At 40.5% G+C, this 16,361-nt stretch overlaps 3 protein-coding genes across 7 annotated transcripts in view; 1 reads left to right on the top strand and 2 right to left on the bottom strand.

Annotated features, from left to right (window-relative positions):
• Window positions 1-3,901, bottom strand: part of atp2a2b (ATPase sarcoplasmic/endoplasmic reticulum Ca2+ transporting 2b) — a 28,149-nt gene extending 24,248 nt beyond the window's left edge. For all 5 annotated transcript variants that reach the window (XR_003976423.1, XR_003976424.1, XM_030353659.1 and 2 more), the window contains exons 1-4: window positions 3,281-3,901; window positions 2,967-2,984; window positions 2,785-2,867; window positions 1,325-1,429 (exon numbers count right to left, since the gene is read on the bottom strand). Coding sequence is in view for 3 of the 5 variants with exons in the window: in XM_030353659.1 (XP_030209519.1) it covers window positions 1,325-1,429; window positions 2,785-2,867; window positions 2,967-2,984; window positions 3,281-3,398 (324 nt within the window). In the remaining 2 variants the exon portion in view is untranslated. The remainder of the gene's footprint in view (window positions 1-1,324; window positions 1,430-2,784; window positions 2,868-2,966; window positions 2,985-3,280) is intronic.
• Window positions 3,902-6,657: 2,756 nt separating this feature from the next.
• Window positions 6,658-9,853, top strand: pus1 (pseudouridine synthase 1). Its single transcript, XM_030354260.1, has 6 exons — window positions 6,658-7,012; window positions 7,187-7,404; window positions 7,488-7,625; window positions 7,810-7,912; window positions 8,942-9,639; window positions 9,746-9,853. The coding sequence occupies exons 1-6, from the start codon at window positions 6,946-6,948 to the stop codon at window positions 9,773-9,775; spliced, it is 1,254 nt and encodes a 417-aa protein (XP_030210120.1). The 5' UTR covers window positions 6,658-6,945; the 3' UTR covers window positions 9,776-9,853.
• Window positions 9,783-16,033, bottom strand: noc4l (nucleolar complex associated 4 homolog). The gene is made up of 15 exons (XM_030354259.1): window positions 15,801-16,033; window positions 15,541-15,661; window positions 15,018-15,124; window positions 14,820-14,927; window positions 14,268-14,417; window positions 13,690-13,792; window positions 13,468-13,502; window positions 13,241-13,291; window positions 13,018-13,129; window positions 12,583-12,643; window positions 12,159-12,269; window positions 11,682-11,845; window positions 11,106-11,188; window positions 10,877-10,990; window positions 9,783-10,699 (listed from the first exon to the last, which is right to left on the bottom strand). The coding sequence occupies exons 1-15, from the start codon at window positions 15,951-15,953 to the stop codon at window positions 10,586-10,588; spliced, it is 1,587 nt and encodes a 528-aa protein (XP_030210119.1). The 5' UTR covers window positions 15,954-16,033; the 3' UTR covers window positions 9,783-10,585.
• Between the last annotated feature and the right edge of the window lie 328 nt (window positions 16,034-16,361).

A 16,361-nucleotide genomic window follows, 5' to 3' on the forward strand; every position in this document is an offset into this window, starting at 1 on the left:
ACTTAAACGAAAATTCACGCAGGGAAAGATAAGCACAATGAATTCCGTTTTTTTTTTTTATATAGTTTATCCAAAGCTTGAAATAAGGTAGTCAGGCTAGCCCAAGTACCTTGTAAACTAAACTTGAGAATAAGAGTCAGTTTCAGGCAGCCGGTTAGTTGACGGACACTAAAGCAGTCATCTTTATAATATTTATATTTGAGAGGGTCCATGTCAGTGGATGGTTAAGACTAGGATGTCCCAGGTCAGCAGGGTTAATTAATAACACCACTTCAACCCAGGCCAGCGAAAGTAGGACAGAAAAGGGCTTTCGTTGACTGAGAGAAGGAAACCAGAATGTATAAGGTTGGTCTCTCTGCCCCGAGGGGTCCGTTGGGACACTAAATCTATCCTTACCCTGGATGGGGAACGCTGTGTGGACCCGCAGGCCTTCAAATGAGGTCTATTAATATGTCCTTCTTCTCTCCCTCTATTCTTTCAGTCACACACTGCAGCCATCACATTAATTCAAGCACAAGGCAACAACTCAAAGAAGAGCCCTTTGGGGAAACTAATGGTATTCTGAAACCCATTTTCAATTTCTCAATTATATTTTAAATTATTTTCCGGGTCCTTCCTTATGCACTCCTTGTTGTAGACATAGTTAGGCAGTGATAGCTTCCCTTAAGATGAACAGCTGGGACTGGAGAGCTTAATATGAGGGATCAGCTCATTAGCCTTTCAGCATCAAGGTGGACTTGGACCAACTGGACATATTCCAAGCTTTGATTGCAATAATGGAATACCAAAATAGAATATATGGCCGTTCCACTCTGGTATGTCAATTTGGAGTTTGCAAGTTCTCGCAAGGGTTGCCTTCGAATGCTCCAGTATCCCCCACATAACAGGATAAATGAAAGACACTTATTTCAAACTAACTACCCCATACTTACATTTGATTATCAAGTGGATAAAACTAAAGTTGAAAGGCAGAACCATTCCTAGGAACTTTTAAGGATGTAAATCAGCAATGATTTCTGTTCAACTCATCCCATACTGCGGTATAGACACATTCGGTAGTATGTAATCGATTGACATGCATGCACTATATTACAAACAAGTTTTTAGCAGCTCCCATGGCTGTCTTTGTCTGCCCAGTGCCCACCAAGGGAAGGACATCCAGAATCTGTGTTTAGTCGCCATTGCGCAAGCTCACTGCCTTAGAGACTGAGGGGTGCAGTTACAAGTCTGTGATAAGAGAGAGGCTGCATTATAGGCAGTCTGTCATATTTGTGCATTGAACAAAGAAAAAGTAAGGTATAGAAGAAGAAAAAAGTATGCATACCTGCCATACTCCTACAATAGCATTTGCTATCAGAATCAGGAGGATCACAAAGGGCTCCACGAAAGCTGTGACGGTCTCCTCTCCTTCTTCAAACCAAGCAAGAACCTACACAAGAAAAATGGTTCAGACCACAGAATTATACAAACACTAATTCGCTCTGAAATTTATTGCAGTGGAACTGCACAAGATCATAGTAGATCAACTGTATTATAAAACGATAAAGAAATGTATATTGACATTTTTAATAAGGATGCATTATTCACACTACCACGCTTGCATACCAACAAAATACAAAAGGGATGGCAAAGGTTCTAAGATCAAGTCGTACATGCCCTTTTCAAATACAGCATGTACAACACAAGGCAAACCAGTCAAATTAACTTCCAGGAACACGTCTATTTTTCTGAAATTTAGCAGGATAGCATTACCTTCTGACTATTATTTTCCAAACCGCCTCAGGCTTTCCATAAAAAACAGAATCGCAAATCATACTGAATTTTTCAGCGTTTATTAGAATTGGGAATTTTAATAATAATTCCTGGTGTCAAGATTTGATTCAACCAATTATTATTTATGGTACAGAAAACTCTACCCTGCATTTTTTAACTGGTAGGTGGAGCACAAAGGACAGTTGACAGTTTGCCCTGGGGATTGACTACATATTCAGCTTAGTACTGAGAGCTTGAGGTGTTGAAGTGGGAATACACAATAAAGACCTTGACCAAATCACCACCAAAATGAATCAGATGCTATTGCTGACATTACAAACCACTATCATGAATAAAGCACAAATGGCATGCGTGAGTATTACACAATAAAAAGGAACAGTGAGTAGTCAACAGTCGCTTCTCGTTTTTACTAACAATTCACGCAGCATTCTTTTAATAATACAAAGTGAAATCGGTTACGGTAATTTCAAAAGATGATTAGAAATCCAAATTATGACTGATGATCTGTTCCCCAACTAGTGTGGTGGGTGTAGATTCTTTAGAGCCAAACCACAGATCCTTAGAGCCAAAACATACTACGATTTGAACTGGTTGAACATGAAAGTTTCCCATGTATCAGTGATTTCTATGAATGCCTTGATGATCATTTACCAACGATATGCTACCAGAGCAAGTGCACTCACGATGACAAAATAGAAAAAGTGGAGGTAGGATGTGAAGTGACTATTTGAATTTCAGATATCATCCATGTTCCGTTACCGGACATATCTTAGATCCTTCCAACTCCTTGTCCAGGTCACTCATAGATTGTTTTCTACACATAGTCAATGAGATTAATATGTCTGATAAACTGAATTACACTTCCAATCTGGAAGAACGCCAGGTTTTTCTGTCCTCACAAAACTAACTGTACCTCTTTCGAGGAAATGGTATGCCGTCACTGTTAACCACAGTGTACTGAAGTACGTTTACACATTTCACATAGTGAAATAACACAATATTTGTACTTACAAAAGATATGCAGGCAGCGAGAAGAAGGATTCTCACGAGCAAGTCTTCAAATTGTTCAACCACTAGCTCCCAAAGAGATTTACCTATACAAGAAGACATTTTATTGCGATACATCAGCATTCAAAACAATTTATTCAGAATACCATCTATTTTAAATTAATTAAAAATAGTGTCGCACTTACCATCTTCCGCTGGCAGTTCTGCGGTTCACCCCATGGACAAAAGAGAGACAAGACATAAATAAATTTGTAGCTATCATTTTACATTGGTTTGAGTTGTCACAAATCTAAGAAACTTAAAAAGTAAGACACATCTACAAGTGCCGGTGTGTCGGACCTCTCATCGCAGAGTATTACAATATGCAACGTCCACATTAAATCGTGCCGGTTGAGTTGACAATTAGGATAGCACAGAATGTCACCCGTTTAAACATCCAAGTCATGGCCGATAGGGATCTCTAACTCATTCACTTTTGACCCACAGTGCCAATCCTTACCGTTGGGTCCATATTTCTCTCGTTGTTTCTTGAACTGCTCTAGACCCAGACCGGTGCTTTCATTAACGTTAAAGAAGCTGTAAACTTCTTCCACCGTCTTTGTGTGTGCGTTGTCCATGGTGAATGGTCACTTGAGGACACCGCTTCCCTTCGTCCTACGCCTCCAACCTTCACCTTTGAAGGCGCTTTCTTCCGTTAAATGACACAGTCGCTTTGTTGGAAGTGTCCCGCAACACACTTTGCTTGCTCTTTGGACACCGACACGGGATGGCCGGCTGATTTGGAGTCCGGACCGAAATTGAATGGTGGTTGCGAAGCTTGAGGGCTAACGGTTAGCACGCTAGCTAAGTAAACGCTGGCTAGCTAGTTGTTGGGATAACTCGCCGGTTGCGTTTTTCTATCTTTGACAGAAATGGTTGAATCCTCACATCCCCACAACGACGACAGGATATTCCTGTGAATATGTGATCCTAAATAATGTGCGCAAGACGCTCATTTAAACATGTGGTTAAGTTCCCGTTAAGATCTCTCTCTCTCCGTCCGCTGTGGTTGACTATTGCGGAATCGCTCGAGTCTTCTTGTATAGGGCACCAATCGCATCTCTCCGCTGCACCTCTCGCGTGCGTCTCATGCAGTGCTTCGTGTCCGCATGTGGAATCCGCTCATTGGCTGGAAATTCCGGAAATCCCATTATTTTCTCTCTCTCTCTCTCTCTCTCTCTCTCTCTCTCTCTCTCTCTCTCTCTCTCTCTCTCTCTCTCTCTCTCTCTCTCTCTCTCTCTCTCTCTCTCTCTCTCTCTCTCTCTCTCTCTCATAATATTGATACCTATTTTGTAATTGTCCATTATCAAAATTAAACATGAAATTACTACATTTATTACAAAATCGTATATATACCTACATAATATTTTGGTTAAAGGGCAACTGTTGGCTTCCTCTATCTATCACATCAACTACCTGTGATGTCACTAAGTCACAGGGCAGGGACAATTTTGAACGTTTTTTAATGGCCAATCACACTCCGCCTGCTGGTAAAATAGGGTCTCTTTAAATATGATGATGTGTCAAGTCATAAATTCCAGGACCTTAAGGGGTCAAACAGTGTTACTGAAATAAGACAATGTCCCCATCCCTCTGCTCTGTTAATACCAACAAATCCAATAGCAAGTTTGAATCGAAAGAGATGGGATTGAAAGCTGGAATGATGACCTGTCACTGTCTCTTCTTCCCCTTTTTAAGAGGCTCTGGACCTGAACACATAATGGTTCACGTAAATCTAAAACTTCAGCTCAACTTCAAAGGGTTAGGTAGCTGGTATATTGTTACTTTATTCACAGACAGTTTTATTAAGAGTATTTATTAGAAAGCTATTTTGATACAACTTTAATAACGTTGATTGACAAAGATCGCATAGCTTTATGCTTCAATAGGCTACTTGGTGGTCATTCAGCATTTATACTGCTTACTCATTCCTTCACTGGCTCCCTGACCACCATATAATACATTTTAAGATACTGCTACTAACATTTAAATGCTTAAATGAAAAAAAACACGTACCTATCAGACTTACTCGTCCAATACACTAAGAAGTCTCAGATCCTCTGTCCTGCTCTTACTGGCTGTTCCCAAAACTAAACACAAATCTAGAGGAGATAGGGCATTTGCTGCCGTTGGCCCTAAACTGGAATAGCTTGACACTGCTTATTAAATTGTACCCCTCTGTAGCTATTTTTAAATCAAATCTTAAAACCTACTCTATTGCCTTTAATTCAGTATAACCTTACCTCATCTTCATCTCATCTTTTAGTCTTTTGATCCTGCTTGCACATTGATTCATTGCATATGTTGCAACCTCTAGCCTACATTATCATTGTTATTACTGTTATTATTACTATTGTTAATATTATTATCATTGTCTCAAATGTATGATTGTTACTGGTTTTATTGTTGTTTCTTTTTTGTTTTATCTTTGTTTTTTATAGCACTTTGGTCACCTGTTTTTTAAATGTGCTTTACAAATACATTTACATTTGACTTAAATATGGGGTAAAACATTTTTTTGCTATAAAATATCCTCAATATGCCCTTGCCTTGTCCAACAACCAATACTGCCATAACTAACCTGTAATAAGTCTAATGTTTCTAGGTAAAAAAACAAATAATACCTAAAATATGTGAGCGAAACGGCAAGGAGTAACAGAATGCAGACAGAATGGAGTAGGAAAACGATGACATGACGGTTTTAAACGGTATTCTCTGCATACAAAAGTATCTCAAGTGCTTTAATGGATCGGCACTGCGAAAGTTTCCCATAGTACAACAGGTCTATGTTTGGTATGACGTGCTCTGCAGAAGAAACAGATAACCATATAAAGGTGTATGGACCATGGATCACACCGACAAGTCAGCTCATCCCAGAGCAAAGTTCAAAGGTTACATATAAATGTTTGATACAGTGACTCAACCATGCAGGGATCCTCTCTTGTGTTCTTGAACCACTTATTTCAGGTGGAGACCACTGTGCACGCTAGTGTTCGATCACTTGTACATTTGTTTAACTAAATACATTAACCAGAGTATGCAGATTGGGTTCTGTTAATTAAATGTGTAGATTGATTCCCCCTAATATTGATTAACAAAGTTATTTTCTATAAGACAGGGAGGTTGCTTTATTCTATTTTGCTTCCTTTTGCTGCTCCCAAGTGGACAAAGATAACAACACAAAATAACTACTGAACTCTACATGTATGGTATGCACATAGACCAACTGTGATGTCAACAGTGAGTCACCAGAACTGAACACATGGATTCCTTTCTGTAATGAACATGGCCATAATGAGTGGAAGCTATATCCTAGCCTCCCGTTGTGTATTCTACTAACCCTCCTTAAGCTACTGCAACGAAATACTTTTGAGATAAATATAGTATAATTTACCTTGCCAAGGACTTTCAGTTATTTGGTACACTCTATAGGCTATAATATGTAATTGGAAGTAAAATTAAGAAGAAAAGCAAGTTTATGGTATAGCTTGATATGTATATATTTATATAGAGGTATTACCTGTTATTATAATATTTCTATAACTCATGTATGATCATATAAGACAATAACTTGCCTAAAATAAGGCATGTTTAATAGAGAAGTACTTTTCTTTATTTTCAATCAAAGTAGACCTATGCACTTGACAATTTTATCAGTAACAACAACATTATTGATAGTTATTATAATGATCATCATTGTACCAACATCGAAAATTACGTATAATATGAGCTTAGACCGTTGTTCTTATAAAACATATATGTCATTGACTCACACGTCCAGTCAAACAGCAATGAAATCCCGTCAAAAAATGCATTTTACAGTAAATCACGCGATATTTCCATCAGGGGTCAAAGTTGAATGCTGCCATCGCCATGTGAATGTTGTGGCCGCAAGTGCTAATGTTAGCTTTAGATAGTATACTATAAGTTCATTGGGAACTTATTGGTAACCAGATTATGTTTTGTGTTTAGGGACCGCCATCATTTTTTCTGGACTGAGTATATACGGAGCAGTGTTAATGCTTTTCATTTAGAATATTTTATAAACGATCCACGCTTTAGCAACTACTTGCCCAGCCGTTATCATCATTCTGTTGAATGTCTCTTATGGCCACCAAATGAGTGATGCTGAAAATACCACATCTTCTTCGTGCCTTAACTAACGCGCAACTCTTGCATTTCAATTACAAAGGTGAGTAAATCAATAGACGGTCTTAATCTCGCCTGTTTATTGTTAATGACAGTAGGCTGTTCTTTTAATTCTCATATTCTTCAACTTTTAATTGGTAAAAAAAAAGCCTAAATATACTGGGCATATGGAGAGATAAAGGAGAATTGGCCTGACCAGATTGTCTATTGATTGCAGGATTCCAACATAGATCACGTTGCACGATGAGCCAAGGGGAGCTGCTAACCACGATGTCAACTAAAAGAGTCAACGAGGAGGCAATCTCTGTTGAAGATGAGCAGATAACAAAAAAGGTCAAGTTAGAAGAAGAAAACGTTGACAATGAAAAGAAGTATCCTAAAAAGAAGGTGGTTCTACTCGTGGCGTATTCTGGAAAAGGATATTATGGGATGCAGGTATGTAGCCAAACTCTAAGATCAATCAAGAATAATCATATGAAATGTATTTATTTAAATTGTATTTAAATTGTGTATTATAGCGAAATACTGGAACCTCGCAGTTCAGAACGATTGAAGATGAGTTAGTCTCCGCTCTTATTAAATCGGGCTGCATTCCTGAAAACCATGGAGATGAAATGAAGAAAATGTCTTTCCAAAGATGTGCAAGAACAGATAAGGTATGTAATCAAATATTGTATCCAGCCCTTCAACAATTAATGTGTTAATTGATTAAATTAATTTGTATTTACAAAAGAGTCAATGAATTTAACAATATTTTGTTTTGATTTATTCATTTCATGTATTACATTCAATAGTCTACAGTGGTACACTTGTTAATGCGTGAACATTTATATTTGTCAGGGTGTGTCTGCAGCAGGCCAGGTGGTGTCACTTAAGCTGCGGTTGATTGAAGACATAATGGAAAATATCAACAAGCATCTTCCTGCGCAAATCAGAATTCTAGGTGAGATTTCGCTCTTTCATTAAATGTGCATGTTATCGAAATGTTAAACTACTTTAGACAACTGAAACACTATCTCCGTCTTTAAGATGTTTGGTGGACAAATTTGAACAACCATCCATCACTCATTTGTTCAAATCCTCAGGCGTTGATTTGTAGTAGTTAGTTATTTGGTCTTACTGGGATCCCACAATTTGTTTCATAAAGTTGGGCACAAGCTGGGAAATGTCGTAGTACTGAGTGACTAGTTGGCACTTAATGGAAAACAACCGTTACTTGGATTTCTCTGGCTGTACAGATGTTCACATCAGAACGCACCATGATGTCATTTAAAGTATTGAAGCTAGGGTAGGCAATTTTGAGAAACCAGCCAGTCAGCTAGATTTTGAAAGACTGCCAACCCTCACATCAGCACTCCCTCAAAAACCATAACAAGCTCGCTATTAGCAAATGGTCTTCCTAGCTTGTGGTAGACACCGGCCATGCACAATAAGTGCGACAACCAGACCATGCAGTTATTTCATTTAGGCTGGATGAAATTATTGGACAGGTTTTTTTTATCAGGACTTTATTCATTGATTGCCGTTGGGATGTAAGCCTTATTTCAACAAATGGCAAAAAAACCTTCTAAAATATGGCTGACCTGCGTTTTAAATTCACGATGGGTATCATTTCAACTAGATCTTAGCTTAAAATAACCTGAACATATCTGTATTAAATGCTAATTGATAATGATTTCAATGTTGAACATGCTATACTGATATATTCTACAAATGAAAACCTACCTTTAGCTTTTTTGTTTAAAATAATCTTACCATTGACACTCCCAAAAGTCGTCCTACTCATGCCACTCAGATGAGTTACGATAGTTGGAGTCACACATTTGTGACACCAGTTAGTGGACTGAATTGGTTGATTTCTGAATGTCTACTCACTAGGAGCGGCTCAATCTTACACAATGCTACTTAAGTTGATTAAATGAATATAATGTGTATATGCCTTTAAACGTTTTGCCTTTTCTTTTTGCCATAGGTTTCAAACGAGTGACCCAAGGCTTCAACTCCAAAAACAACTGTGATGCGCGTACATATTCCTACATGCTTCCCACTGTGGCCTTTGCCCCAAAGGACTACGACACCCAGAAGTCGGCCGCTTTCCGCTTGGACCCAGAGACCCTCACCAGAGCCAACTCGCTCTTTTCCCTTTACAAAGGCACGCACAACTTCCACAACTTCACCTCGCAGAAAAGCCCCCAGGACCCCAGCGCCCGCCGCTACATCACGGAGATGTCCTGCGAGGAGCCCTTCCTCAGCGGCGACTCAGAGTTCGCCGTGATCACGGTGCGCGGCCAGAGCTTCATGCTGCACCAGATCCGCAAGATGATCGGCCTGGTGATCGCAGTGATCAAGGGCTACGCCAAGGAGGAGGTGCTGGAGCGCAGCTGGGGCAACGACAAGGTGGACATCCCCCGGGCCCCTGGACTGGGCCTGGTGCTGGAGAGGGTGCACTTTGACCGCTACAACCAGCGCTTCGGCGGGGACGGCCTCCACCAGCGCCTGGATTGGGCCGCGGAGGAGGAGTCGATTAAGGGCTTCAAGAAGGCCCACATCTACCCCAGCATCGTGGACACGGAGTCGGAAGAGCACTCGATGATCAGCTGGATGGCCTCCCTTCCCATCCATGACTACGAGGCGTCGGCGGCGGATCGCCGGGAGAAGGACCAGAAACAGGTAGCTGTTTTAATGTGATAAATAAAGGGCAGGACGAAGGCAGATACATGATCTATTTATATACATGCAATTTGTTCATTTGCTTATTTTTTTTCTTTTTCTACAGGAAAATGATGTGGGGAATGAATCCGATTAGACCAATATCAAGTTTATTTTTATTTTGGTGAACGACGTGATTTAATTTTGTGCGGTCGAATAAAAACCTGTTCTCTTACAACTGACTTACACAGAAGCCTTCTTTGTTAAATCCTGATTTTGTTTACTCAAGGCAATTTTATTTATCATGTCAATCAAATGTGGAACAACAAACCCAATGAAGATTGTATAATGGACCGTCACTTACAAATGCTGTATATTACAAGATCATTCGGTAGCAGGATTTGCGCTCTTGAACAGGCTTGTGGTTTCAGTTGCCTAGAACCAAGCCAGTTCTGCACTGACTTATCTTTGCACATGGAGGCAATGTTGGATTTTCTAATTTTGGATAGATTGATTTCAAAATAAGAAAATGGAAAACTTTAAACGGGACATTATGCCACCAGGGTTGTGTGTATAGCCTTACAAGCCGTTTCGAAAAATCTACCCCATGACTTCACTAGTGGCCGTGTCCACCGAGATCTGTGCTGGATAGATGAGCAACGTTTACTTCAGTCCACTGGGTAGGCTGGTAGACTGATCTAGGTGGACAAGCCCACTAGTGATGTCATATGGGGCAGATTTTCCAAACTGCTTGTAAGGCTAATCACACTCGCACCTGGTGGTATATGTCCCCTTTAAATGGAATGAATTATCGGAAATATTGCAGATCAAATCAGGTGCAAGATGACACAGCATTTATTCCACAGCAGTTCTTACAAAATGTTCTCAAACGGGGGGGGGGGGAGGGGGCTAGATATGAAAGACCCCAAAAGGTTTTCGTTTCAAAAGAAGGACCACCAACACACTCCTACTCCAGGCAGAAGTGCTGACCAAGAATGCCCCCTCCTCCCTGGAGAAGCTTCTTTGCCGGTTCAAACTCCAGCGGAACATTCTTAGTCGCTTTCAGGTCTCTTTCCATTAGCTAAAAAGGATGGAAAAACTTTGGGTTATTTTTTGTTCACTGCCAGCACACAGTTTGACAATATAAATGATACCTAATATGCAGACATAACTAAAAAGATGAACGATAAGCCGGCAAAGCTTTTCAGCCTGTACCATTCCTTTTAAGAATGTTGACTCCCATCAAATGCCACATTACCTCAAAATTCGTGATCTCCAACAGCTCATCTATGTCCTCCTCTGGCACCGACAAAGGCTTGTTAATTTTCAAGGCCACTCTGGTCACATCTGGGTGGTAATGACTCTGGAGGGTCTGCGGGGAAATACAAAAACATTGGCGTAGGGCTTAAATGTACATACTGCTAATTTAGTTGGAAAAGTATCACTTGTGATCTAAAGCACGTGGACATTGAAGAGCATGCTCGCACCTTTATCTCCCAAAGGCTGCTCTCCAAGGCATGGCTCAGGATAGGGTCCTCTTCGTCCATCAAATACGGGTCCTCACAAGATTCTGTAACAAAAGAACACCGGTTGGCTCACTAACGTCTCGACTACGTATTCTCTAACGCCTCATGCCCACTGCACCGTCAGTCAAAGGACGTCGGAAGGCTTGGCTGACGGATGGGGGAGCTTTCCGGGGTCGTCAGAGCCCGAGACATTGCACACATTTGCATACACGATCCGATTGGATGATGGATCCGTCGCTGCAGAAAAAGTTGAACATTTTTCAACTTTTTGACAGAGCCGAAGGCTCCAACGGAGCGAACGGACCCACAATGCATTGCGCGTCCGATCCCATTCAAAGTCAATGGGGATCAGTCAACGGACGGAGGCAGTGGGCACGAGGCGTAAAACGTGGAAGCCAATCCTTCAAACACATTTCCCTAACAAAAGCGCCGACTCCTATACCAAGCTTAACTAAGCGCAGACCTTAACCAATAAGAAAGTTCTCGATAAAGAGTCCCTCCGGGACGCTAAAGGCCCCTCTGAAGACCCGCGCCTACCGTCTGCGGTGGTGGGCCTGTGGACGAGGACTCTGCAGGAGGGGTGGCGGCGGATGAGGTTGTAGATGAAGGGCAGCACCATGAGGAGGGACTCTGGTGGCGCCGTGAGAGCCAGGCGCGCCAGGCGCTTTGCAAACGCCGCCACTAGGTACACCGGTAAGTGGCTGGAGGGGGGACAGGCATCCATTTTATAAAACAGACATACATGTGGTTGATATACACAATAGGGTAATGATAAAAAATATGTACGTGCTAAAGACAATATATATGGTACAGGTGCATACAGAATGGTGTGTGGATTTCCAATTAATTAACAGGGTTGTCTCCATTTAGAATAGAGTTGTAGCTGGTTTGAACTCAGAAAACAAGACAAAAATCCTCATACACAATGCTGTTAACGTCGATGTAATGTATTATGTAATTGAACTCTTGTTTATAGGATTGTTATGGGATAACTCTAAAAAAATTGTAACTTACGTGGACGAGAGGAAGAGGTTTGCGAGGTGGAAAAAGCGAGCCCTGTACTTTACATGGAACACTGAGGGCTCTAGCAAGTTGTACAACTTCTTGTAGAAATCCGGGTAATCTCTGAAATATAACACATTATCCCGTAAAGCAAGAATTGACAGTTGTCATACGGATGTCCATGAGTGGACTATTTGTGTTTAAAAAAACCTTTATTGCAAATACAGTAATTCTAAACACAGTTGGCACCGGAAATGGATCCGAGGTGTGCTTTCCACCAGAACGTATAATGAGCAACATAGAACACAGCAGCCAGTGCTATAGATTCACAACAAGGAGATCATCTCCTGATCACTGTTCAGACATTAAAAGGCAGGGAATTGGAATTGAATGGATCTTTATAGTTCCCCATGGATCTAAACAAGAAGATACTTACAGATTATGGTGATGGATGAGGATAAACAGGCCATTGAGGGCTAGTAGACTGATTGCTCCTCCTGCATAGCACATTCAATGGAATAAAGTAAAATTCTGGTCATTTTGGATAAGGTTAATTTAATAAAGATGGTATCACAGTTGTTTTTCCTATACTTCCAAAGCATTGTATAAAGATATAACATTAGAGCAAATTACTTTGAATCGAGATGTTTCAAGACCGAAGAAAAGTGGAGTAAAAGTATTAAAAAAGATATGTCATAGTAATGGGGTTATTGCAATTTAGAGGTTAGCCATACATTATGGCTGGGGTTAACAGAACTAGTCAGAGCATTAAAAAATATATAATACCTTGGGGACTAAAATGGAGGCGGTTTCTGAATAAGTAGACATGATGAAGTTGCTCTACAGTGCTCACTCCTCAGCCGTTACTCACCGACATCATAGGCAGCCGTCAAGAAGTCAATCATTAACGTTGGGTTGCTCATGTTAGGGAGAATGGAGTCGTGGAGAATCACCAGGATCTTTTTGTACATGTTGCTTGGCAACTACAGCAAACCGATGGGAAACAGCATAAGAAAAACTGTCGTGTAATATAGTATATACCTTGTACCTTAGAAAGTATAGAAACCAAAAGATGTTTGAATAAGGGTGCATACCTTATTCTTCAGAAATCCGAGCCACATCCTCTCAAAGGAGCGTTTGTGTTCCTGAGATGTAGAAGAACATGGTGTCCTTGGGTTACTATTGTTCAACCTCTTCTGGATTAAATCACTTCTCAACTCCATGTATACACAAGTCCAGCGATTCCCAGTCAAATGATTGCTTTGAATGTGAATGCTTTGAATTAGTCTATTGAGCAACACATGAAAAAATGGATACTCACGTTTAATTTAGCTGCTTTCCACTCAGAATGCTTATCTGGTTGGAAATAAAACGATGAATGATTTATATAATCTGGTAACCAATATTATTTACATTAGGCGGTATTGAGGTCAATTTAAATACGTTTTGTAGTAGTAGGTTTGGTTCTAAACTGGTTGAAGCATAGAGTAACTAAAGAACTAGAACTATTGTAGAATCAATAAACAAGTAATTATGTACAAACCTTTCTGTTTGACCATGAAGTTTGTGAGCTCAGACTCTTGGCTCGGCATGATGATGCTAGACACCAACGTAAACACATTGTTCTGGTACACGGGAATCACTTCCTGTAAGACATAACAGGATTATTTAGAACATGAAGCAACAAGGGTCTGTTCCAATATTTATTCCTAGTGCTCAGGCGGAGACTTGATCACACTATGTTCAAGCACCAGCAGTATCGCGGTAAGGTAAAAATGTGGAATTGCTGTTAATTATCGGACCAATCACAACCTTCAGACCTTGTAACCAAATCCCATTTGTTATTTGTGGCCATAGAGCGGCATGATGTGTTTGTATCGGATGACCGATCGAGCAATCACAGAGAAAATCACTTATGTATCCCCAGTCTCTGACACGATTCTTTGGCCAAATGAGCACCTTGTCAAGCAGTCAAAAATTTAACAGCGGAGGCGACGGCAAGAAAGGTTTAGCAGAAAGCCAGAGGCGAATGGGCGCCAGACTGACAATCTGAACACATCCACGGCCTGACACACAATGTTCATGCGCTTCCTCTCAATGTTGCACTAGGCTGCTACCTACCCCTTTGCTCTTAACCATGACCGAGCCCACGTTCTCCCGGACGGAGCTCATGACGTAGTAGCGGACGTCCACCATCTCCAAGTACTCCGTGAACCTAGAGATCAGCATAGTGTTGTCCTCTGCCTTGGAGAGCAGCCTTCCAACCACCCCCTGGAAACACAGGGTCAACATAGTGTAATTTAGGACCGCAAATAACAGTGTTAGACAGGGCTTGCTTTATCTGACAAGCAGCCGAGAAAAACTAAACCATTCCTTTTTATAAGGATTATTATTAACCAAATATTTGAACACTGTACTATATCATTCAACAGCAAGTGATGATGTGTCATTTGTACTTAAACCATTTATCAATTTTAAGATAATAATTTGATAAGTTTTCTGTTGAATCGACTTGATTAATCTGCTCATCGTTGCAGCACTAGTATCATCAGAGCCTCCCGACCACTGCCAGGAATTAACTAGTACCGTAGGTATATCGGTCTATAAAATAAATTGCTATAGATATGCACACTATTCTCTTGAATAGCAATATATATTTTTGAATAAATATACCAGAATAAGTGTTCTTGGAAAGCTGACGTGTTCGCTCCAATCCAAATCCTCCAGAGGGTACTGTCCTTCCGCAGCGGCCAGCTTCATCAGGGCAACGAGGGCACACTCCTGTAAAGGACTAACTGCATTAGCACAACACCACGCAACTACAAGATTACGGGATATTTTCTTGAAGTATCCGAAGACTTTTCAGCTCACCTTAACTCCGTAAGACTTGTGGACGAGGTGCTCAAGCAACGTCTCCACACAGTCGTTGTAACGATGCCGCATGAACATGGAATACTTATCTTGGGCATTGTGTTCCCCTGTTAAACATGGACACACACGGTGGGTATGTGGGTTAAGCCCCGAACATTGAGGAAACCCTGAATCTGTTACAAATGTAATCCTATGTTATGTTTTTTTTCACAAATAGCAGCAACAATCCTTTTCTAACCATGTTAAATACACGCATGAACATTTAACGTATACATGATGTATGATTTAGCGTGATCTCCAGCTGAGACCAGCTGTTTGCGGTGGGGGTTCGGTCCTATTAGACAATTGAAAACATCCCTCAGAAACAAGAGGACTCGGCCTATTCTTCTACATACAGGTGTTGAAGAAACTCCCATGCGTTAAACAACTGAGTAGGACATTTCATTTGCAGCCACACATCATTTGTTTAGCGATATGCAGTTCTTCATTTTCTAGATTATAAGAGAAAAACAAACCAACTCACCAGTCAACATCGCTTCTTCATCAATAAGTTTCCCAATGAACAGGTCTTTTCTCTCCAGAAGAGCAACAAATAAATTGCAACATGCATTGATGGCAGATATGACTTCCTTTTCTTTCTCTGACTGTAATAAGAGTGGGAATTTGTGGTTAATGTCATGTCTACAGAGCACATATAATGCAGTATTGAGTGAAGCATGTATGTTTCAATTGTTGGGAGTCGTTTGCCTACGTTGAATGGGCACACTGCAGACCAAAACATACCTGGAGACAATCGAGAACGTCAAAAACATCGTTAGCGTTTTTTCGGCTGTCAATAATTTGTTGAACTTGTAAACTCGGGTCGATTTTAGCCTTTTTTGCAGCATTGGCTGATGTGGTTTTGGAACACACGTTGCGCTTCTTGGCCGGCGCCATGTTTTTTGATCAGAGCATAACAGGAAGCGTCTTCGGCTCTAGCGGTCAATTGGTAGCCAATATGCTCACTGCTTCTCCCCGTGGTCAACTCGGGTAATACACTTTATACCAACAAAAATTAAATTGCAACGTACACACCTTTCGTTTCTAAATACAATGTTTTGTAGCCAAATGATGTATTCAATAAATGATTTGGGTTAATACATGGAGTATGAAAAAATATAAAGATACTAAGCAACCCATTTATTTATGTACTTGTGTTTGTAATTATGTATTTATTTGTAATTTCATCATTTTGGCCTTCATCACAAAATCAGTCTGAAGCCGTGAATATTACCAATATCAAGCTGTTTTTTCGATTTGAATATCCTTGAATATCTCAAAAAAAAAAAAATGTTTTTATCTTTT

Source organism: Gadus morhua, chromosome 4 (genome assembly GCF_902167405.1).
Source record: "Gadus morhua chromosome 4, gadMor3.0, whole genome shotgun sequence".
NCBI classification, from domain to species: domain Eukaryota; kingdom Metazoa; phylum Chordata; class Actinopteri; order Gadiformes; family Gadidae; genus Gadus; species Gadus morhua.

Coding starts and splice junctions, on each gene's coding strand:
- pus1 (XM_030354260.1), top strand. CDS start 6,946: ATGCTGAAAATACCACATCTTCTTCGTGCCTTAACTAACGCGCAACTC. Junction 7,013..7,186: donor CTTGCATTTCAATTACAAAG/GTGAGTAAATCA, acceptor TATTGATTGCAG/GATTCCAACATAGATCACGT. Junction 7,913..8,941: donor TGCGCAAATCAGAATTCTAG/GTGAGATTTCGC, acceptor TTTTTGCCATAG/GTTTCAAACGAGTGACCCAA.
- noc4l (XM_030354259.1), bottom strand. CDS start 15,953: ATGGCGCCGGCCAAGAAGCGCAACGTGTGTTCCAAAACCACATCAGCC. Junction 11,189..11,681: donor CAGGCCCACCACCGCAGACG/GTAGGCGCGGGT, acceptor CTTTTGTTACAG/AATCTTGTGAGGACCCGTAT. Junction 10,700..10,876: donor TGGAGATCACGAATTTTGAG/GTAATGTGGCAT, acceptor CATCCTTTTTAG/CTAATGGAAAGAGACCTGAA.